Source organism: Tyto alba, unplaced genomic scaffold (assembly GCF_018691265.1).
Source record: "Tyto alba isolate M040663 unplaced genomic scaffold, T.alba_DEE_v4.0 Super-Scaffold_1, whole genome shotgun sequence".
Lineage (NCBI taxonomy): Eukaryota > Metazoa > Chordata > Aves > Strigiformes > Tytonidae > Tyto > Tyto alba.
Window position 1 is genome coordinate 18220629 of NW_024881261.1, and position 18272 is coordinate 18238900.

At 39.1% G+C, this 18272-nt stretch overlaps 2 protein-coding genes across 9 annotated transcripts in view; one reads left to right on the plus strand and one right to left on the minus strand.

Moving 5' to 3' along the window:
* The window catches only part of CPEB3 (cytoplasmic polyadenylation element binding protein 3), a 141887-nt gene that overhangs the window by 79756 nt on the left and 43859 nt on the right, over positions 1-18272 (minus strand). For 3 of the 7 annotated variants that reach the window (XM_032994084.2, XM_032994054.2, XM_032994045.2), the window contains exons 1-2: positions 7596-7702; positions 6342-7252 (exon numbers count right to left, since the gene is read on the minus strand). In XM_032994084.2, coding sequence (XP_032849975.1) covers positions 6342-7252; positions 7596-7677 — 993 coding nt within the window. In that variant the 5' untranslated portion in view covers positions 7678-7702. Of the gene's footprint in view, positions 1-6341; positions 7253-7595; positions 7704-14873; positions 15013-15568; positions 15686-18272 lie in introns of those variants that run through there. The other 4 variants (XM_042806633.1, XM_032994077.2, XM_032994062.2 and 1 more) reach the window with 4 other exon arrangements.
* The window catches only part of MARCHF5 (membrane associated ring-CH-type finger 5), a 32596-nt gene continuing 30182 nt past the window's right edge, over positions 15859-18272 (plus strand). The window contains exon 1 of one of the 2 annotated variants that reach the window (XM_032994577.2): positions 15859-16118. In XM_032994577.2, coding sequence (XP_032850468.1) covers positions 16075-16118 — 44 coding nt within the window. In that variant the 5' untranslated portion in view covers positions 15859-16074. The remainder of the gene's footprint in view (positions 16119-18272) is intronic. The other variant, XM_032994571.2, reaches the window with a different exon arrangement.

Genomic DNA, 18272 nt, shown 5'->3' on the forward strand with positions numbered 1-18272 from the left:
CTTGAGAAACAGCACCTAATTGGGCTTGCAATAGGCTAGAATGGCACAAGAGTCTGATTACCCCTGAGAAAAGGCAGTAACTTCCATCCATGTCTATTGTTCCTCCCATTTGAAGATCATACAGAATTTCTTTACCTAGCTTTTGACAATAAAACCATTATTTTTCTGAAGACATGGAATACAAGTAAACAATCCTCTTTCATGCCTACAGAATGTGGTGCTCCATTTTCAGCAGTTAATTGCTACCAACAATTATACATGAAAAACTTTCAATATTAACTTCTGGGACCTGAGAAGACAGAGTAGGTGGAAATCAGAAAAAGAAAGAGAAAAGAGATAATTTTTCTATCCAAAGTTTCCTAACTGCTATTATGCTAAAGGTCTTGAGCAGATACTTTTCCTTAAATAGCATATTACATGTTACTATGACAAAAGCAAAAGCAAAATCAAAGCAGCATGCTTGTTTTGGGGAAAACAGTGACATTTGTAGTCTTTTATATCCTGGGGGAGTTTATGCTACAATTTGGAATAATGTTTTGATTAAATTTTAAGACAAGCATCTTTTATTTATGAATAGTATTTTCAAACTTGTAACACTATCTCAAATGATTAGTAGGAAAAAAAAAACAAATAAAGGCTGGGGAGCCTTAGAAACTCTCTCAAAGGTCATCATTGGAACTGGGTCATTTTGGTATGATGTTTTTCTCCTCAGCCTATTTTAAAGTTTTTGAAAGGACAGTAGTCTACCCAGTCCAAGCAAAACTTAGATGTATACAGTTTAAGATCACTATATAACTTTAAACTAATCAGTGCTATCTTTTAACTTCTCTTTGGTATGCTTCAGTCAGAAACCACTCATGAGTGACCGTAATGAAAGGAGAGATATTTTACCAACTGCTAAGAAATGGAAATGTTCATCATCCACTCAGCAGGCTCAAATTTTCTTCTTGAAAATCAACTGAAACTGGAAAACATTACTTTTCCAGGTATCTCTTCCTCTTACACTGAATTCGCAAGAGCAGCCTCTAGGCGAAAAAATTAAAACTGAAAATGATCCAAGAAGGCAAAGAGCAAAATCAACTGCCATGCCCTTCATCTTGCCTTCTTCCTTACATCCCAAAGGAAAGAGAGATAATTCTGTTATCTATCTTTAAGACAAAATTATTAATTCATTGTTCTATATGAATACTTTTAATATTTTTAAGGAAGTCTAAGTTACTTCCACAACAACTAGGTTATTCTCTTTTTTTTTTTGTTCATAAAGTTGCAGGCTGCCAGTACACGTGTGTCATCATGTAAGAAAAATTAAGATTAGACTACATGTTAAGATATAGTTTTCAAGATACCAGTAATGTTACTAAGTATGATTATCTACTAAACTCCCAAGAAGCCAGAGCTCAGAAGGTAAAATTTAGACTAAAGAAACACAATGTATTAAAAATTATTCTTCAAGTAGACTTATTGCATACAATTATTTCTGTGAAAAAAAAAAAATCTAGATATAAGCAAAGGCTTTAAAATGACAATCACCAGAGTGTATTAGTCAGTAAAACTCCTTAACTCATAAATATAAAACTGTTACACTCATGAATGTTTCAATATTTGAACTTATTTTAATTCAGTCATAATTTTTAATACACACACACATATATATGAGATATCCTAATATGCATTTTGGGTTACTGTAGTGTTAAGAGACAGAACTATGACAAATAAATTATGGCCAATTCATTGCCTGTGAAGAAGCTAGCACAAACATTATAAAACTGAAGTTAATTATTTTCTCTAGGGCTTGAAGACAAAAACTACTTTGCATTAGTTTAGTGCATAAGCATATATATTCATATGCATCTGTGTGAATGCATACAATTTATTTTGAGTATCAATCTGTATTGACAAGAAGAAAGATAAGTATGGGCTAATATCACAGGCCTGAAGAACTTCAAATGTTTAAAGAGAGCAGCTTCTTAAGGAGCTGTCTATTAATCATCAACCAAAAGTCACACTGGAATTATAAACATTATACAGTGGCCATTCCCTTGCCCTTCATTTCACTCAACAAACAACTACAGTGTGTTTAGTACAACACAAAGTATTTGTGCTTGTTAATGTATTACTAGTTATTGTATCTACATCTAAATGCATATATATTCATACAAACATGGTTTTATGCATATATATTTATATTTATACATAAACTCACAGTGTTTGGATTTGCATTTTGTTTAAGTATGAAATATAGAAGTTAAATATAATTTCTCAATTTAGCTTATAATTTTATCTGGGTCCAGAATAATTCCTATTGAAATCAATGAGAAAGAACACCAAAACACCTCCCCCCAAAAAACTCTCAGTCTCCCTGCAAAAGTTAGCATGTTAAGACTATCTTCATCCACAATAAATAACACCTTATTTATTTTTGCTAGAAAATTATTTATCAGTAAAGCTGCCAAGAATGACTTGATGTATGCCAGAATCTTCAGAGGACCAAATTGCTATGCATTTTTTAAATTTAAAACTTGTAATTGTGCATTTTTTATTGTTTCTGAAGAACATTACTCATAAAGCAGCAAAACTTGGAACAATTTCTGGGAAATTGTTACAGTGCTGTTGTTATTAAAAATCCACAGGGTAGACTTCCTTAATTAGCATTCTAGTCTCCAAATATTTAATTCCTTCTCTATCTTCTCTGTCATAAAGAGAATTTCTTATCCATGCTTCCAAGAGTCTATTTCAGGCACTATGAATCCTCAGAACCCCACAAGCTCTGTCCCAATGTCTTCATATGTTCAAAAGCCAAAAGAAATACACAAATTACCTGAGAGAAATGGAGGAAAAGAGAATTTGGGGAGCAGCTCAGAAGCACAAGATGACAATAGCTCTCTTCTCCATCGCTCTGCTGTAAAAATGAATTGAACCACTGCCCAGGTCCCAGGGACAATCAGCTAATGTCAGCCTCAAATGCCAGAAAGGAGGATCACCTAGCATAATGGCACAACATGACTGCTTGTCACATGGCAATCACAACAGAGGACCTTCACCTGAACCACTCAGAAGCCGAAGAATATTCAGAACTGGCCATATTTCTATACTTTACATCTTGCCTTGTCCCACATCTATTCCTGTGATCTTATCTCCAACTCTTATTTGTTACACTGCATTTCATTCCAGACCAATCACTTTTTTCTTTTCCCTTTCAACTACCAGCTTTGTATCTTCAATTTTTTTTATATAGTGCAATCAATTTTTCTAAGTACATGAAAACAGTCTCCTTCAAAGCATTTTTAGTTGTCTTTCAACACCAATCACAAAACAGATGCCAAAAGAATTCCCACTAACTGGTATTTTAAGTTTTCTGATACATTCTGCAGCATAAATCCTTGGGACAGACACCAATTGGTTTTGACATACAAGGTGCACTAATTTATTACTCAAATTCAGGGATGAAGACATCTAGCATATTGCTTTATGTACATGTTCTTAAGAGAAACATTTTCAAATTCAACATTTTTTCCTAGAACTAGATATATCAGTAGCTGAGTATCAGCTATCTTCAAATATTACAGACTCAGAACAGAAATCTTGATTACAGGAGCTTTCTGCATAAAATTTTTGATCACTGCGAAGATGTGACTTAAAAAGTAGGTATCATTGGTGTTAATCCAACCAGTGAACATACTAATATTTTTCTTTTACTTAGAACATCTTGAGCTTCATAGCTTATTAAAGAATTAATTAGATATAAACCACAAATTTTGAAAAGTCTTATAATCTCAACATAAGAGAAAAGAACGGGTTAGCACAAAGAACTTACTAATGTGCATTACTGTGTTTCTAGCAAGTTTACTGACAGGTATTTCTGAGCAGATCAAAAATGCTCAGTTATGAATGATGGCAGATGTACATGGATAAACCTGCCAGAATTACTTGATAGTGCTGACAAGCAGAACTTAGTGTGTCAACTTTGTCAACATATTGCCCAATATATGAAGGGGTATGGGGGACAGGGTAAAGAAGAAGAAATAAAGAGGCAACCATAACCCAAGCAGCAAATATGAAACTCTTACATGAATCTGAATTTCATTTTTAACAATGTAACTAAATAGTTGCCTCCTATGGATAGTATGGTTTCAAGACTTCTTAGGCAATTTGTATTGCAAAATACAGCACCTTTTATTAAAAAGAGCCTAATAGGAAAAAAATTACAAGTTTTCGGAGTCTCTGAAATCAGACTGTTATCCCAGCTGGTGCTGAATGTAGTCTAAATATTTGCTTTCAGTTGAACAGAAAAATACCAGGTTAAATTCACTGAGAAGGAAACAAGTTTCCAAATTTACATATTGGCTAATACCTCAGTTTTTCAAAACCTTACTTTTAAAATCAAAGGAACTTTTCTTTAAAAACATTTATCTACTTTTTTTTCCTAGTGACAACTAAATATCTGCTAGTTCAATTTGTGACAATTTACAGTCACAATAATAAATTGTGTATTCATTAAAAATACATCTCACTGACTAAACCACAGAAATAACACCATTTACTGTTGTTTCCCCTACTAATTCAAATTTATCAGAATTTGTAATGTCTTATGTGTAGACAATTTAAATAAAAGAATAATTGTAAATTGAAACACATTTTCCACTCCTAAAAAATGACTGAGAGCTATATTCATTAGCTTTTCTGTTGCTGTCCTCTGTGCAACATAGTTTCACCAGGCATATTGTGTCTGAAGTATACTCTTTCTCAAGACCTCAGCGCTTCAGAGACATTGACCAGCAGTTTGCCAGAAGCCACACCACCTTCATTGAGGGTAGCCAATAAAAAATTAGCAACTCTCCCTTTAAACAGAATGAAGCAGCAAAATGAAATTTCAGGGCTGACTATAAGGTGCCCTCTTTGAATGGGACTGGAAAGTGCACAGGAATGCACATATTTTTTACTTCAACAATCTCTTAAAGTAACAGGGGGTGGTTTGTGTTTGTTTTATTTTTTTACTTTGTTTCTTATACTGTCAGTCTAGGTGCTATTCTTACCATACTGATAAGTTAAAAATGTTCAAGAGTTCATACTTTGTTGAGAAAGCGATTGCATAAAGAGAAAGCATATATGAATAATTTCACTGTATTTCAAAACAGAAAATTTCTGTCTTAGAATAAAAAAATCTAACCTAGAAGAAATTTGAAATTCACTTTACCCTGTACAGATATAACTGCAAGTGCATGCTCTGCTTTTTTTCAATTTAAAATGGATTTCACACCATGACAGGTTTCATTCTGCATTAAAATTGCAAATCTTCTATGTGGCCCAGTTTCAGCTGCAATTGATCTGCTTTGTCGTCATAGATAAGAAAAAAAAAACAACCCAACAACCAAAACAGTGAAGGGCACTGCAGCTTTAAATATTTCAGAGCTATGTAGCTAGTAAATAGACTCCATTGCAATATGGCTCTGAAGGTCGTGTCCTATTGTCTCTTTTATCTGCAAATATTTTGAACGGCATAAAATGGTTTATTTTATACAATACATCCCTGCATTTCTAAATCACATCAATTGTATTAGGCATTTCCTTACGGGAAAGGACAGATACGCCACTCTTTCCATACACACCCATGCTGCTTCTAGATGTATTCAAAACATCCACTATGAATTTAACAGCAGGGTGTACATATCAGATGTATACAGCTTTTCATATGTATATCTTATGTGAACAGACTCCCCATTAAATACCACCACAACATAAGGACAATTAGTTATTTCTGTGGTGATAAAATAACTGGACTTCAGGTCAAGAAGCATCTTTAGTTAAAACTAACATGCCAGTAAGAAAACCAAAGCTAGCAATTTTAACTTCTGTTTCTCACATACATGAAAATATGAAAAAAAAAATATAACACGCAGCATCAAGAGAGTGTAGTCTGTCAGACCTGTTTTTCATGATGGAAGGCTACTACCTTTCCAATGTTATTAAAAAAAACAAAACAAAACAAAAACCAAAACAAACAAACAAAACAACAACAAAAAAAAACCCAAAAAAACAACAAAAAAAAAAAAAAAAACAAAAAACAACCAAACAAAAAAACACCGAAAAGCCCCCAAAAGCCCTGTCACATTTAAGAATAAGTTATAAGAAAAATAAGACTATAAACCTTAAGCCAGAATTTGAAATCTTTGTGTATGCACTCCCTAGGATTAACTCCGCTTCTTTCACACAAGGTGACTATTTGATGCAAATATGAGTTATGGAGATGCCTTCCAGATAGAGCAGAAACATAAAACACATCCCTGAAAAAAATACAACTTTATGATAGCTGTCATCACATAGAAGATGCATGTAATATTTACCTGAAAAGGCAACAGATTGTTGCCATTGTCCGTCCTGAATGTGTTGTCTTCCATCCAGGATTTGGGGGTTAAGGGTGCAGCCCGTGGGAACTTCGGAGGGGCAATGACATTGCTGGAGAACGGTTTTTTAAGGGGTGAAATGGGATTGAGGGGGGAGGGTACACCGACCCCCACTCCCACGCCAACCCCCACTCCAACTGCCCTTCGAGGGTCCCTACCAGCCTGCAGCCCACCCCAAGGGTTGGAAGGTGTACTCCAAGCCGCATTTTGGTGGTTATTCCAGCTGGAGGAGGAAGAAGAGGAAGCAGAGGAGGAAGACGGTTTGCTGGTCATGATGGGCTGATGGCTGTAAGCAGCATTTCTCTGGGCAAAAGGTGCCTGATTAGGGCTTACAGGTGACCTCCGCTGCTGCTGCTGCTGAGCTTGCTGCTGCTGCTGCTGATGTTGGTGGTGTTGAGTCTGAGCTAGGCCAATTTGAGGCGAGAAAGTGCCACCAAATACAGGGTTGACATGGTGTGGAAAATTCTGGAAAAGCATTGTCCCATTGACTGGAGTAATCCCTTGGAAAAAGCTATCATCCACCGTGTTTGTGGTCCCTGTAGACCAGGTGCTGCCAAAGGAGGGAGACAAGGAGGTGCCGGCTGCAGGTTCTTGTTGAGGCTGGTGAAAGCTCAAGCCAGGCAAAATGGGAGACTCCATCTGCATCTTCTCCTTGCTATTTTGGGAAGGAGCTGATGTGCCGATACTAGTCACTGAACTGCTGTCTTCTGGTTTAGGTGTCTCTGACGAGATGGGTGTAGAAGGGGCTTCTGCTGAGTTTGGATCTTGCTGCTGTTGCTGCTGCTGCCGCTGCTGCTGGGGCTGGGCTTTGCTTTTGTCCATCAGTAAATCATCCTGCATGGTTTGCGCAGCTGAAACAGTAGGGGAAAAAAAACACAAAGACAGATTATTAACATTGTCATTCATACCACAAATCAGGCTGTTTTAATCATTTGCCGGCCAAAAATCTCGTCCTATTGCTACTGCTATGCTACAGCAAATTGTAAGGCAAACCAGTAATCTTCCCCCTCCCCCAGTTAGGAATATATAACCTTTGATAGTGCTACATTGCCTTTAAAATATTTTTTAAGATGCTTCACCCTTTTTGATGCCTTGTTTCCCTTCAGTCTAAATGAGAGATGTGCTTATAGGGCAGAGATATACAGCAATTTCGCCACGTCTCTTTTCTCTTACACCGGAACTCAGAGCTCTCACCCTGCAATGAGAAACTGATTCTGGTTCCTGTTTTTCCAAGCACCCTCCTCCTCCTCCACCTCCTCCCCCTGGTTATTTGCATACGTCAATAAATACTGCTGCGTCCTTCAGCAAGGTTAAAAAGACACCAGTCTTCACTCTTCTCCACCCCCTTTTCTATTAGGGGACCTTTAAAGGAGCCGGGTACCGATTTTCTTTAATTAGCAAACAACCTTTCAGTTATTTAAATTTATCAGAGAGAAAGCACACACGAAATCTCGCACTGGCACGGGAGCGGTTCTTAGCTGCACAATCGTTTTCTGGCCTTTTTCTGCCGCACAGTTCGCTGCTGGCTTAGGGCATGAGAAACGATCGCAAGGACGGGTGGGGGGTGGGGGGTGGGGTGAGCGGAGACACTTCATGTACAAAGCCACCGATGGGTGTTGTATTTGCCTTCAGTGAGCTTACGATCTTTCCGTGTAAAATTATACATCAAAGTAGTCCTTTGCTTAGAGGTATTTCTACTTGCTATATTTCTATATATATGAAATCATCAGGAATTTCTTCACTGGAAAAAAAAATAAGGTCAAAATGAGCAGATCTGGGAGGTATTATTATACTACAATGGTTATGATGCTTTCACAGTGAAAAATAAAAATGGAGCAAATTGAAATACTTAAAATACAGACATGCTACATTTAAAAAGCCATCTTTATATGCACAAGACAAAGACTAGTGATGCAAATTATTTGATAAATCAATATGTAAGTTCAAAAAGTAAATGTATGTAGAATGGCTGAGTCTTATATCTGCTAGAAAAGGTGCTTCATATAATATAGAACAGATTATAGAATTTGATTATTGTTTTGAAACACAATAATACTAATGCATATACAGACATCAATGAACAGCAATTGTATGAAACTACAACAGAAACCTCCACATTTTGCAGTATTTTAGTCAATTGGGAGGATAATTCTAAATCTCTAAAGTATTTTAAATGAGCCAAAAAACACTTACTTTAATTGAATATGTCAAAGATGGTTATTGTTGAATACTTAATTGCATTTCTATTGAGTTAATCATATGACATGTACATTCGTAGGATTGCAATTTTTTAGGATTGTTTGTTTTAATGTAGCAAAGTAAAGTTTAGCCAAATCCATTAACTGTTTAAGAAAGGTGGCAAAGAGTGAAATTGATGACCCTCTCTTTTCTGACATCACCGGTTTTCAGATGGTCCATGTATATCTTGAACATTTTTTGTGTCTTTTTTTCTTTCTTTTAAATCTCTTCTGAGCCACACACACACTTTTTAGTTAAAATTAATGTCAGGACAGGTTTCTGCTATCAATTAAATTAATGCTCATGCTCCCTATTATATACATGTTCAGTAAGTATACCGAACAGCAAGGGTTCATGAACAGACTATGCAGTGAGACAACAGTATGGCAAGTTCCTAAGAAGAATGGAGTAAACTATTGCATCTGTGACAGGCAGCTCTGCTGCTGTTGCTGGAGATGCAGAAAACCTTTTGAGGGAGTTTGAAGCAATACTGCAGTAAGCCATAATATATCAAGCTTTGTGTAGCTTTCCATTAGCTTCATTTAAATCAAAATCACTATTACTCCTAAGGCTACACAAAATTACTGATGATTCCACATCAAAGAGAGAAAAAAATTATATTTATTCTTCCCCTGGTTCTGAGCTATCAATATAAAAATATATTTAGAGAGAAAAACATAGCAGCTGAGATGTTAAAATTCTGTCGTCAATAAAGTATATTTAAATCAGTTAGTCACCAGGTTATCTATAGTGGCTAGCACAGCAGTTGCTTCAAATATGTACCTTGACTTAGCTAGCTGGTTTTGAACTTTATCCTAAGGATTGTAATCCACATTCATTTTCATATTGCTTTTTAAAGGTAAAAATCACTGCACAATTTAACCCTCTTGTCAAGGTCAAGACCTACCTTTAATGAATGAAGCCAGTCAGAATGGAAAAACACTGGATAATAAATTACTTTGAAGGACGGGCCAGCCAATGTCTAATGTTGGACTAATATGCAGTACCTCTCAATTATTTGCTGGTGTAAGTATTTGTAGAAATTTACAATCCAGTACAGGAAATCTCTATCCCCCATAGCAATACTAGCTCCGTTTGCATGCAGTAACCCACGCAGTCAACACAGAAATTTTTAAGGAACAGTTACCTTTAGATTTTCTGTATTTAAAGATCAACAAAATGACAGTATATTTATTTTCTTCTTTCAGGTTTGGTATATGACAAATAGTCGACCACTCTGGCAAGAGCACTTTGACAACTGGAAGCTTTCAGCGCATGCTCTCCCAAGGAATCATGGGGTTTGAAGTCTTATCTATAGATGGCATTTCACTGCTGCCTATCATGAAAGGAAGAAGACTCAAAGGGAAAAAACATACGTGCACATTCCCTCTTTACGGGGAAATTTGCTGCAATCTGAATCACCAGCTCTGAGAAACTAAAATCTGTCAGATTGAGCTGAAAGTAATTAAATAAGAGCTCTTAACAGTTTTATTTATAAGCCCAAGTCAAATAGCTACCTATTCAGTACAACAATCACTAGACAAAGAAATAGTTCTAGTATTTCCAAAGTTCCTTCCAAAGTCCAAACTTCTAGTATAAGAAATTAATTATAAACTCATACCAGCTGTGAAATATACAGCTATTACAAAGGAGACTGTGTCATGTTGCTTAGCTGAAGAAAATATTAAATAATCACCTGTCATCACATAATTTCTAAAAATATTCTGAAGCTCAAACACAAATAGGTCAAGTAAGAAAATTTAAAATAAAATCAGAGCATAGGTGAAAAGTTGTACTCTTTGAATAATTTCCAATTTCCAAGTTAACACTTTTTCATTACTGAGTTGGTACTACACTGAAAATTATACAAAAAAAAAAAAAAAAAAAAAAGCTACTCAGAAAAAGGTGCAAATTTTACTATTTAACATTCCATCTACTCTATACACTGTGGTTTCCCATTTCAGCTACCTCTCTTCCACTACCCACTGTCCACATATCTCCAACCTCCACATCAATACACAGCCTAACATGAGTTCCTCTTGTGATATGAATATTTTGGTGATTAATGTAGGTCAGGTAAAGTTTTCAGAATTTCTTGTGTTCTGCCTTGCACTGGTCCATGAATTACTCTGGGTAATTATTCATAATACTAATTATTGAGGAACAAATACTAATGCTTGTATGGAAATTACATAGTTGAAATCAGAAGCATGAAAATATCTGTTTAATAAAATTGCAGGCTAATTTTTCAAAGATGAAATATGCATAGCTTTATGGGTGAAAGAGAGATGACTAAGGCTAAGAAAGCTAAATTAGGGCAGTTGAAAATGGGTTGTTAAAACACATGTCTTTGCTTTCTATAGTTTGTTTATGTTGGACTGTATGGTCTACCTGCCTTAAATCAATGATGTAATTAAGAGTTTCTCAATACTTGCTCTAACCTGTTGTGCTACTCTGAATCATTAAGAGCAGGAAAACTTCTTTCTTACAGCAGTTAAAAAGACCTCATTTGTTGAAATATCCCAACTAGTACACGGCTGGCTCTAGGCATTCTATACCTCTCCTTTATGTCCCTATTTACTTCTGGGTTATTGCTTTTCAGAGGATTTGAGGATTCATGTGGAAGGGACTGCACCCTTGCTGTCAGTTCTTCCCAGAAGACAGCTTCACTTTGTAGATCAATTATTAGGATAAGGAGAGTGTTCGCTATGATATTCACAAATGGAGAAGCACTCCAGAAACAAAGAAAATCATGGTGTAAAGACAGGTTTTGATCAACTAGCCACTAAAACAAAAACATTTTTTGTTTCCACCAGCCAGCTCTTTTGTAACTGGTAGTTAAAAGATAATAAAAACAGCTGTATCAGAACACAAGCGCTTAATTCAATCTGGTATCTGAATTACTTGACCTGGGCCAGTTCCAAAGAAACAAATGTAAGAAAGGCCCAAATAAGCCTAGCTAACTCAATTAACATTGTATTGAGTGTATTTTTATTTTATGAAATTCATTATGAAGCAATTTAAGCCTACTATGACTAACAAACCATGGTAGTCTTCTTGCTAGAAAGTGAATTTTCCAGCTAGCTTGAAGGTTAAAATGAAGTATTATGTTACTGAAAAAAATTAGTTTTATTGTAGAATCATTTTTCTCAGTTTAGGTTTGCTTCATTTCAGCTTAATTGAGGGTTCCTTGTCTTTTTAAAGAGGAAATCAAGTAGAAAAAAATGCCTAACTGATCTTGTAAATTAATTTTACATATAACTATCATAGCACTTAAAATGTAGTTTTGCCATAATAGAATATTTTCATATTGCCAGGTTACTTAGCTTTGTTGAAAACAGTGAATAATTTCAACAGTCTTAATGTTGTCAGATAAAAAGAACTGTATTAAGGTACTGATCCTTCATTATTCGGCCTTTTTTCAGGCCTTTCTGAAATGGTCAGATAAATATTTAATATACCTCTATACTATTCTTAAAGTAATTGCTTGACAACTTCCTTATTAATCCTAAATCTGTATAAAATTGTTATCAAACAACTTAGTATGTTGAAAGTTGATCTTTTGACATAAATATGATGGCTATGTTTAGGGCTCAATTTTAAACCCTAAATAGCTTATATTGGTTTTGGTGATTTTCACTGACTTCTGTACTTTCCTTCAAATGTGCAGTTTTTATTTAATTCAAAATGGCTTCCATCTCCAGTTAGTGTCTGTGAGGCTGGACTCAGTTGAATCTCAATTAGTAGAAAGCATTTTCCCTCACTTTGCACTGGTGAAAGGGAGTCTGTTCCCAGGAAAGTTCTTTCTGGGCTCAAATGCAGCTATTACCAGGTAAGAAAGTAAGAAAGGACAGAGTGAGACAGTGCAATGAACATCATGGAGACAGAAGGAAGGAACAAAGGAAAATCTATTAAGGGATTACATGGAAGCAATAGTTTAAAAAATTAAAAAACTGCAAGAGGCAACCTGAGATTTATAATGTAAATTTTTAATTAAAAGAAGGAAGCATAAAGACTAAAAAGTGAAAAGAAAATGAAGAGAAAAAGGGGATGAGGGAGAGTGAATTGAAGGAGGAGGTTGTTGGGGGAGAATAAAGCAAGCATTTGAATAGAGCAGCTGCATATCCAGTCTTGTTAAAGGGAAGAGATGAGGATGGAATGACAACTCTTGCTCTGTCAGGGACTAAAGAGTTTTTTCTCAGATATAGAAATAGTTGATTGTATATTTATTTTAGGATCGCACTTTGATTCTGAGAACAATAGACAAATGAAGAACACATACCCCAAACTGTCCAACAAAATCCTGGACAATAAAAAGGCACAAATTAATTTTTAAATTTCTGGATCTTTAAGCTATTTATGGGATGTTACAAGGTCTTCCATTATTGAATCATAGAATAGTTTGGGTTGGAAGAGACCTTTAAAGGTCATCTAGTCCAACCACCCTGCAATAAGCAGGGACATCTTCAACTAGGTCTGGTTGCTCAAAGCCCCATGCAACCTGAACTTGAATGTTTCAGGATGGGGTGTCTGCCACCTCTCTGGGCAATCTGTTCCACTCTCACTGTAAAAGATTTCTTCCTTTTGTCCACTCTGAATCTACCATCTTTCAGTTTAAAACCATTACCCCTTGTCCTACAGTGTTTTTATGTAGCCTGTTGTGGTCTGGTATTTCATGTTTGGAAAAGAAAAGAAGGGAAAAAAAGATGTCCAAACCTACCAAGTGTTCACTATTTGACCTGATATTCAAGTTTTGTCCAGTTTTGTCATCCCTCCCTGTGCCAGTGGTCGAGCAAAACAGTCAACTTTGTCACAGACTGTTCTTCAGTCTCAAATGGTATCCAAGTGATCCTGGGTTCTAGTTCCATTTCTTCAGGTAAGTATTGTTCACAGCCATTATTACTCATCATGACCTCATACCTTTATCCTAAATAGCAGGCAACTAGCATATCCTTCCCACTCCAAAGCAAAAATACATAAATTGCACGAATCACATAAACCTAGGAATAAAACCATCTTCCCTATTTCCATTTGTAACATTTGCAAATAAATATATAAAACCTAAGCATTTGGTTAATTTATCTGATCAATGCTATGACCAATAGACAATGCAGTTATTCCAGACCAAGATTAAGACCTAGAAACTCTGATATCTAATATTGCTCTTATATTTCATGGACAGCTGTAATTGGGACAGTGTGTATTAGGTTCTCTTCCAGGAACTCATGCCCATATGGTTTACTAAGGCCACTGTACATCCAAGACTTCCCAGCAGTGGAAGCAAAACTGAGCTTTACTGTTCCAACAATAAGTACAAACTAAATTTTCTGGGACAGGATGTCAGCATGATGCCTTCTTCCTACCTGCTTCTATACATACTTTCTGTAAAGACCATTTACATCACTGTAACTACTTTAGCATTCCTGTTTGTGATATCTGTAGCAATTAGAAAGTAAACAACACCCTCCCTACTCTATACGTATAATACAGCTTACAAGTCAAAGTCCGGATAATTTACCCACATTTTTACACCACTTTTCTCTCAACAAAGACCCTAAAAAACAGACTGATTTTTCCCTAGCTAAGGCAGAATGGTCAAAGAATCCAGTATAATCACTAAAGCCTTCTTCCTATTCTACCTGACCTCTATAGCCATGTATATCCACCATGCAAATGCTACTCATTTCAACCAAGAACAGCCTAGATTGATGCAGCCCTACAATTGTGGGGTAGGCCCATTAAATTGCTACTTTGTACAGCAACTGCAGCATAACAAAGTTGCAATTTACACATTGTATCAGGGACTAGTTACATGCGACAAAACTTATTACAAGAGCTATTTACTGAAAAAGTACACATCCATATATATTTATATATAACCTCAAAAGAAAAATTAAAAGCTGAAATTTACTAACCAACCTTCCCAAGACTCTGGAATGTCACAACTACCTCTGAAAAGCAGGATCTTGCCCTTGGGGAATATGACATTACATAGAACCTTTACATGCATGGAAATACACATCCACTTGGACTGAGAAGTAAGAGTGGGAGACAGACACACAATGGGAAGGCAACTGCTCTCCAGGGCGTTATCCACTTCTTTGTTTTATAAAGGCTTTTCAGCTTCTAAATTTCCATTCTCACAGACTGCGATGTTCTGTATTGACTTTAGAACGTGTAACAAAGTTTAAAATCACTTTAGAAGGATTTGTTCCCCTTAGGAAGCATGCTTACAAGCTGAAATAAGAGCACTGTCATTGCCGCCAGCCGTCCCACGCCTCAGCCTACTCGCACATAGAAGCCAGTCCGCCACAGGCCTCCATCAAGCATGAAGGGCCACTTACAAGGGCGCCGAGTGCTCGTCCTTGTCATTGCAAACAAACCCACAGAAACAGATTAACTTCTTTTCGGCCGTGCCAACCACCGCCCTTCTCGGCAGCCTAAACCGGAGAAGGCACCTGGCAAGCTGCCCTCTTCCCTCGGGCCTCTCTGCTCCGAGAGCAGGTCCCAGGGAGGCCGGCTGGCCGAGCAGCAGGCGGGAGCCGCCTGCACCTGTTCGTCAGGCGAGGGAATGGCGAGGGTGCGCAGGAGGGTTGTCCCTTCCCCGAGAGGGTCCCCACGTCCTGCGTGAGTGGGGAAGAGGCACAGGAGGCGGCCCAGCCTCTCCCTCCTTCCCTCTCTCCGCCGGCGAGAGGGGGGCGACCGGCGACGGGAGCGGTGCTGCGCCAATTCCCTCAGGGCAACGGTCGCTGCGCGAGGAGGCGGGCGGTGGCGGGAGGGCCCTTCCCATTCCCCCACCCCTTCGCGCCCTCAGGGGAACCAGGGCAGTGGCGGCGGAGGGCAGCCGCTACAGAGGGCGCGGGGCCGGGCCGGGCGCTGACCTTCCCCCCGCCCAGCGCGACAGCCCCCGCGTCACCGAGTTCCCCTACCTGCCCCGAGCGCAGTGCCGGGCAGCGGCTACGCAACAACAGTGATAAGAAGCATAGGGAGGGGAGAGGGCGGAGGAGCGCCCCGCCGGACCTTTAAGCTCCGGCGGCGGCAGGACTACACTTCCCAGCGCGCTGCAGGGCGGCCGCTCGCTCGCTGGCGCAGGCGCGCTATAGCGGCCGAGTGGCTGTCGTAGCTGCGCTCCGTCCTGACCTCACAAAGGCGTCGTCGGCCGCCTCTCGCCGCGCCAGCGCGGGGCCCCGGGCCGCGCCGCGCCGCGCCGTGCCGTGCCGTGCCGTTCCTGCGTTCCGCTCCGTCCCACCGCTCCGTCCCCGCCTGCTGGAGGAGGGACTCTCCCGGCTGCCTCGCGGGAGGGTGGTTTCGCCGCTTTTCCTCTTGCTTCCCTTCGCCGCCATACGCGTGACGCGCGGCTTCGTCGGTGCTGGGGCCGCCTTTGTCAGGCTGTGGGCCCTCAGCTAGCCCCCCCTCCCTCCTTCTCCTGGGAGCCATGTCCGAGCAGACGGGCTTGGCCTTGCCGCAGACCATGGATAGGTACGGGGAGGGCCTGGTGCTGGGGCACGGCGGGAGGAGAGCCCTCGGGACGGGCCTGTGACTCCCCCGTGTTCCCGGGGTTGCGCGCGGAGGGTTCGTGCTGCCTGTGGCGTGTTTCGGGCCGCGGGTGGAGTTGGGGTGAGTTGCTCCGGCGCGGGGTCCCCGCAGCCGTTGCTGGTGGGGGGCCAAGGTGCTGTGGCGGCAGAGCAAGGCCGCAGCCGGTTTCACTTTTTGGCTTCTGGAAACTTTGGTGGTTCAGGCGAAGTCGTGCAAGCTGGGTCGTAAATCAACGCGAGGTCCCGCGGGCACCAGCGCGGTGTTTGCGGCGGTGTGTGGGGTGTGGAAGGATTGCTCTGGCAGCGTTTGGGCAGGAGGTGTGTATGGGCTGAAAGGGGCTCAGGGGAGAGGGGTGGGGGTCTGCAGAAGGCTGACTGATTTCTGTGGGCCTAGGAGAACCTGTAGGTATGGAAATCATTAACATGCACGTAAAATGTGGCACCAGAACTTAACTGGCTTTGTGTGTCTTGGTGGTGGTTTCATGCTCTTTGAAGAAAGTCTAGAGTTGCTTTTTGGAGTGCTGTTAAAAAATACAACCTATAAAGTACTTTGACTTAAATGTAGGGGAGGAGAGATATTTACCAACTTAAATTATTTCTATTACACTTGTCTTCTCTTTATTCTTTAATTTGAATATGTAGCACTTTCACCCTGTTCCACTGAGGGCTTAAGATTCCTTATGTATAAATTTGAGTCACCCAGGAAGCCCTTAAGACCTTCCCCTCTAAACAGCAAAAACACACTGGTAGCCTGGTTTCTCAGAAGGTGGGGACCCAAAAGGAATCAGGCTTCTATTGATAAATCTGTGAAGCTTTCATCATAAGGAAGCAAAAAGAGAAACCACTTGGTGTTTTTCTCCTTTTCAGGTCACCTTTAAGGAAGGAGGATTTAGTGAAATACAGGCAAATGATAAAGATATAAACTATGCGAGGCAGGGCTAGAACTTGTGCAGCCTGGAAGGTGAGGATGAAAAGTTTCTATTTGATGTAGAAAGAGGATAAAAGTGAATTGGGGAGGGAGGGAAAGTTGTTTGGCTATGTTTTAGAAGAACTACAGAAGTGAAAGATGACAATGAGATTATTTAGGTTATAGAGTAATGCCTGTTAAGGAGGCTAACAGCCATGAACCATAAGTGTATTTCCGAGAAGTAACAGGAAGCAGGTAGATTTTTAGAAATACTATAAGGAAAGTATTGGGTTTGGTACACTTACTGTCAATATAGAGAATAAAAGGGAAGAGTTATGGAAGACAAAAACAGTTGGGAGGAGGATGATAGAACTATGGGGGGGAGGGGATGGGGGCAGAGAAGATATCAGGAAGAGTGCTGCAGAATCACCTCCTCTGAAACTAAAAGAAGTCATCTTCATCCTGAAGTTTGTAGTCCAGTGATATACAATATTTTATGTTTTGGAGTTCTAGGAAACCATGATGTTCTGAGTAGATTCCCTGCTCTGTGTGGCTGTTATACCATTGAAGTCCTCATTCACTCTTTTGGGAAATGACTGTGAGGTGGTGTTTATAATTGGTGTTGTGAACAGCTGTTAAATTAAACTGTTAATTAAAAAAAGGTAAATTAGTTAACTAGTGGCTAGACCAGTTCACTATTCTTCAATTGTTATGTGTAATGGAGGTGTAGGTTTTGATGTACATTTAATATTCTCGTATCCTTTTCAGCTTTGTGAAATTGTAATTTGTATCTTTGGCCCTTTTCAAAGACTTTTTCCAGTAAACTTGGAGTAACAGATTTGTTATCTAAAGCAATTGGAAAGTGTCCCTCACTTTCTTAATAACATGCACGGTAGGGAAAAAATTTTGAGTACCTGGGTAGTGTAAAAGGAGGTATGAAGAGAGACTGCGGCTTTCATATAAGAATTCATTGGTATAGGAAACTTGAGAAACAGTAGTGTGAGAAGTGGTGAGTGGAGTGTTAAGGAGATGACAAGCATTTATGATTTGAATTTAATTCAGAGTGTAGTATGATACCGGTAGAAGTTTTGGAGTAATGAAGACCTCAAAATGCAGTCAGTGTAAATAATTTTTTGGCTACATATTGGATTTAGGGAGCAGGGTTACATTGGAAGAAGTAAATTTTCATTC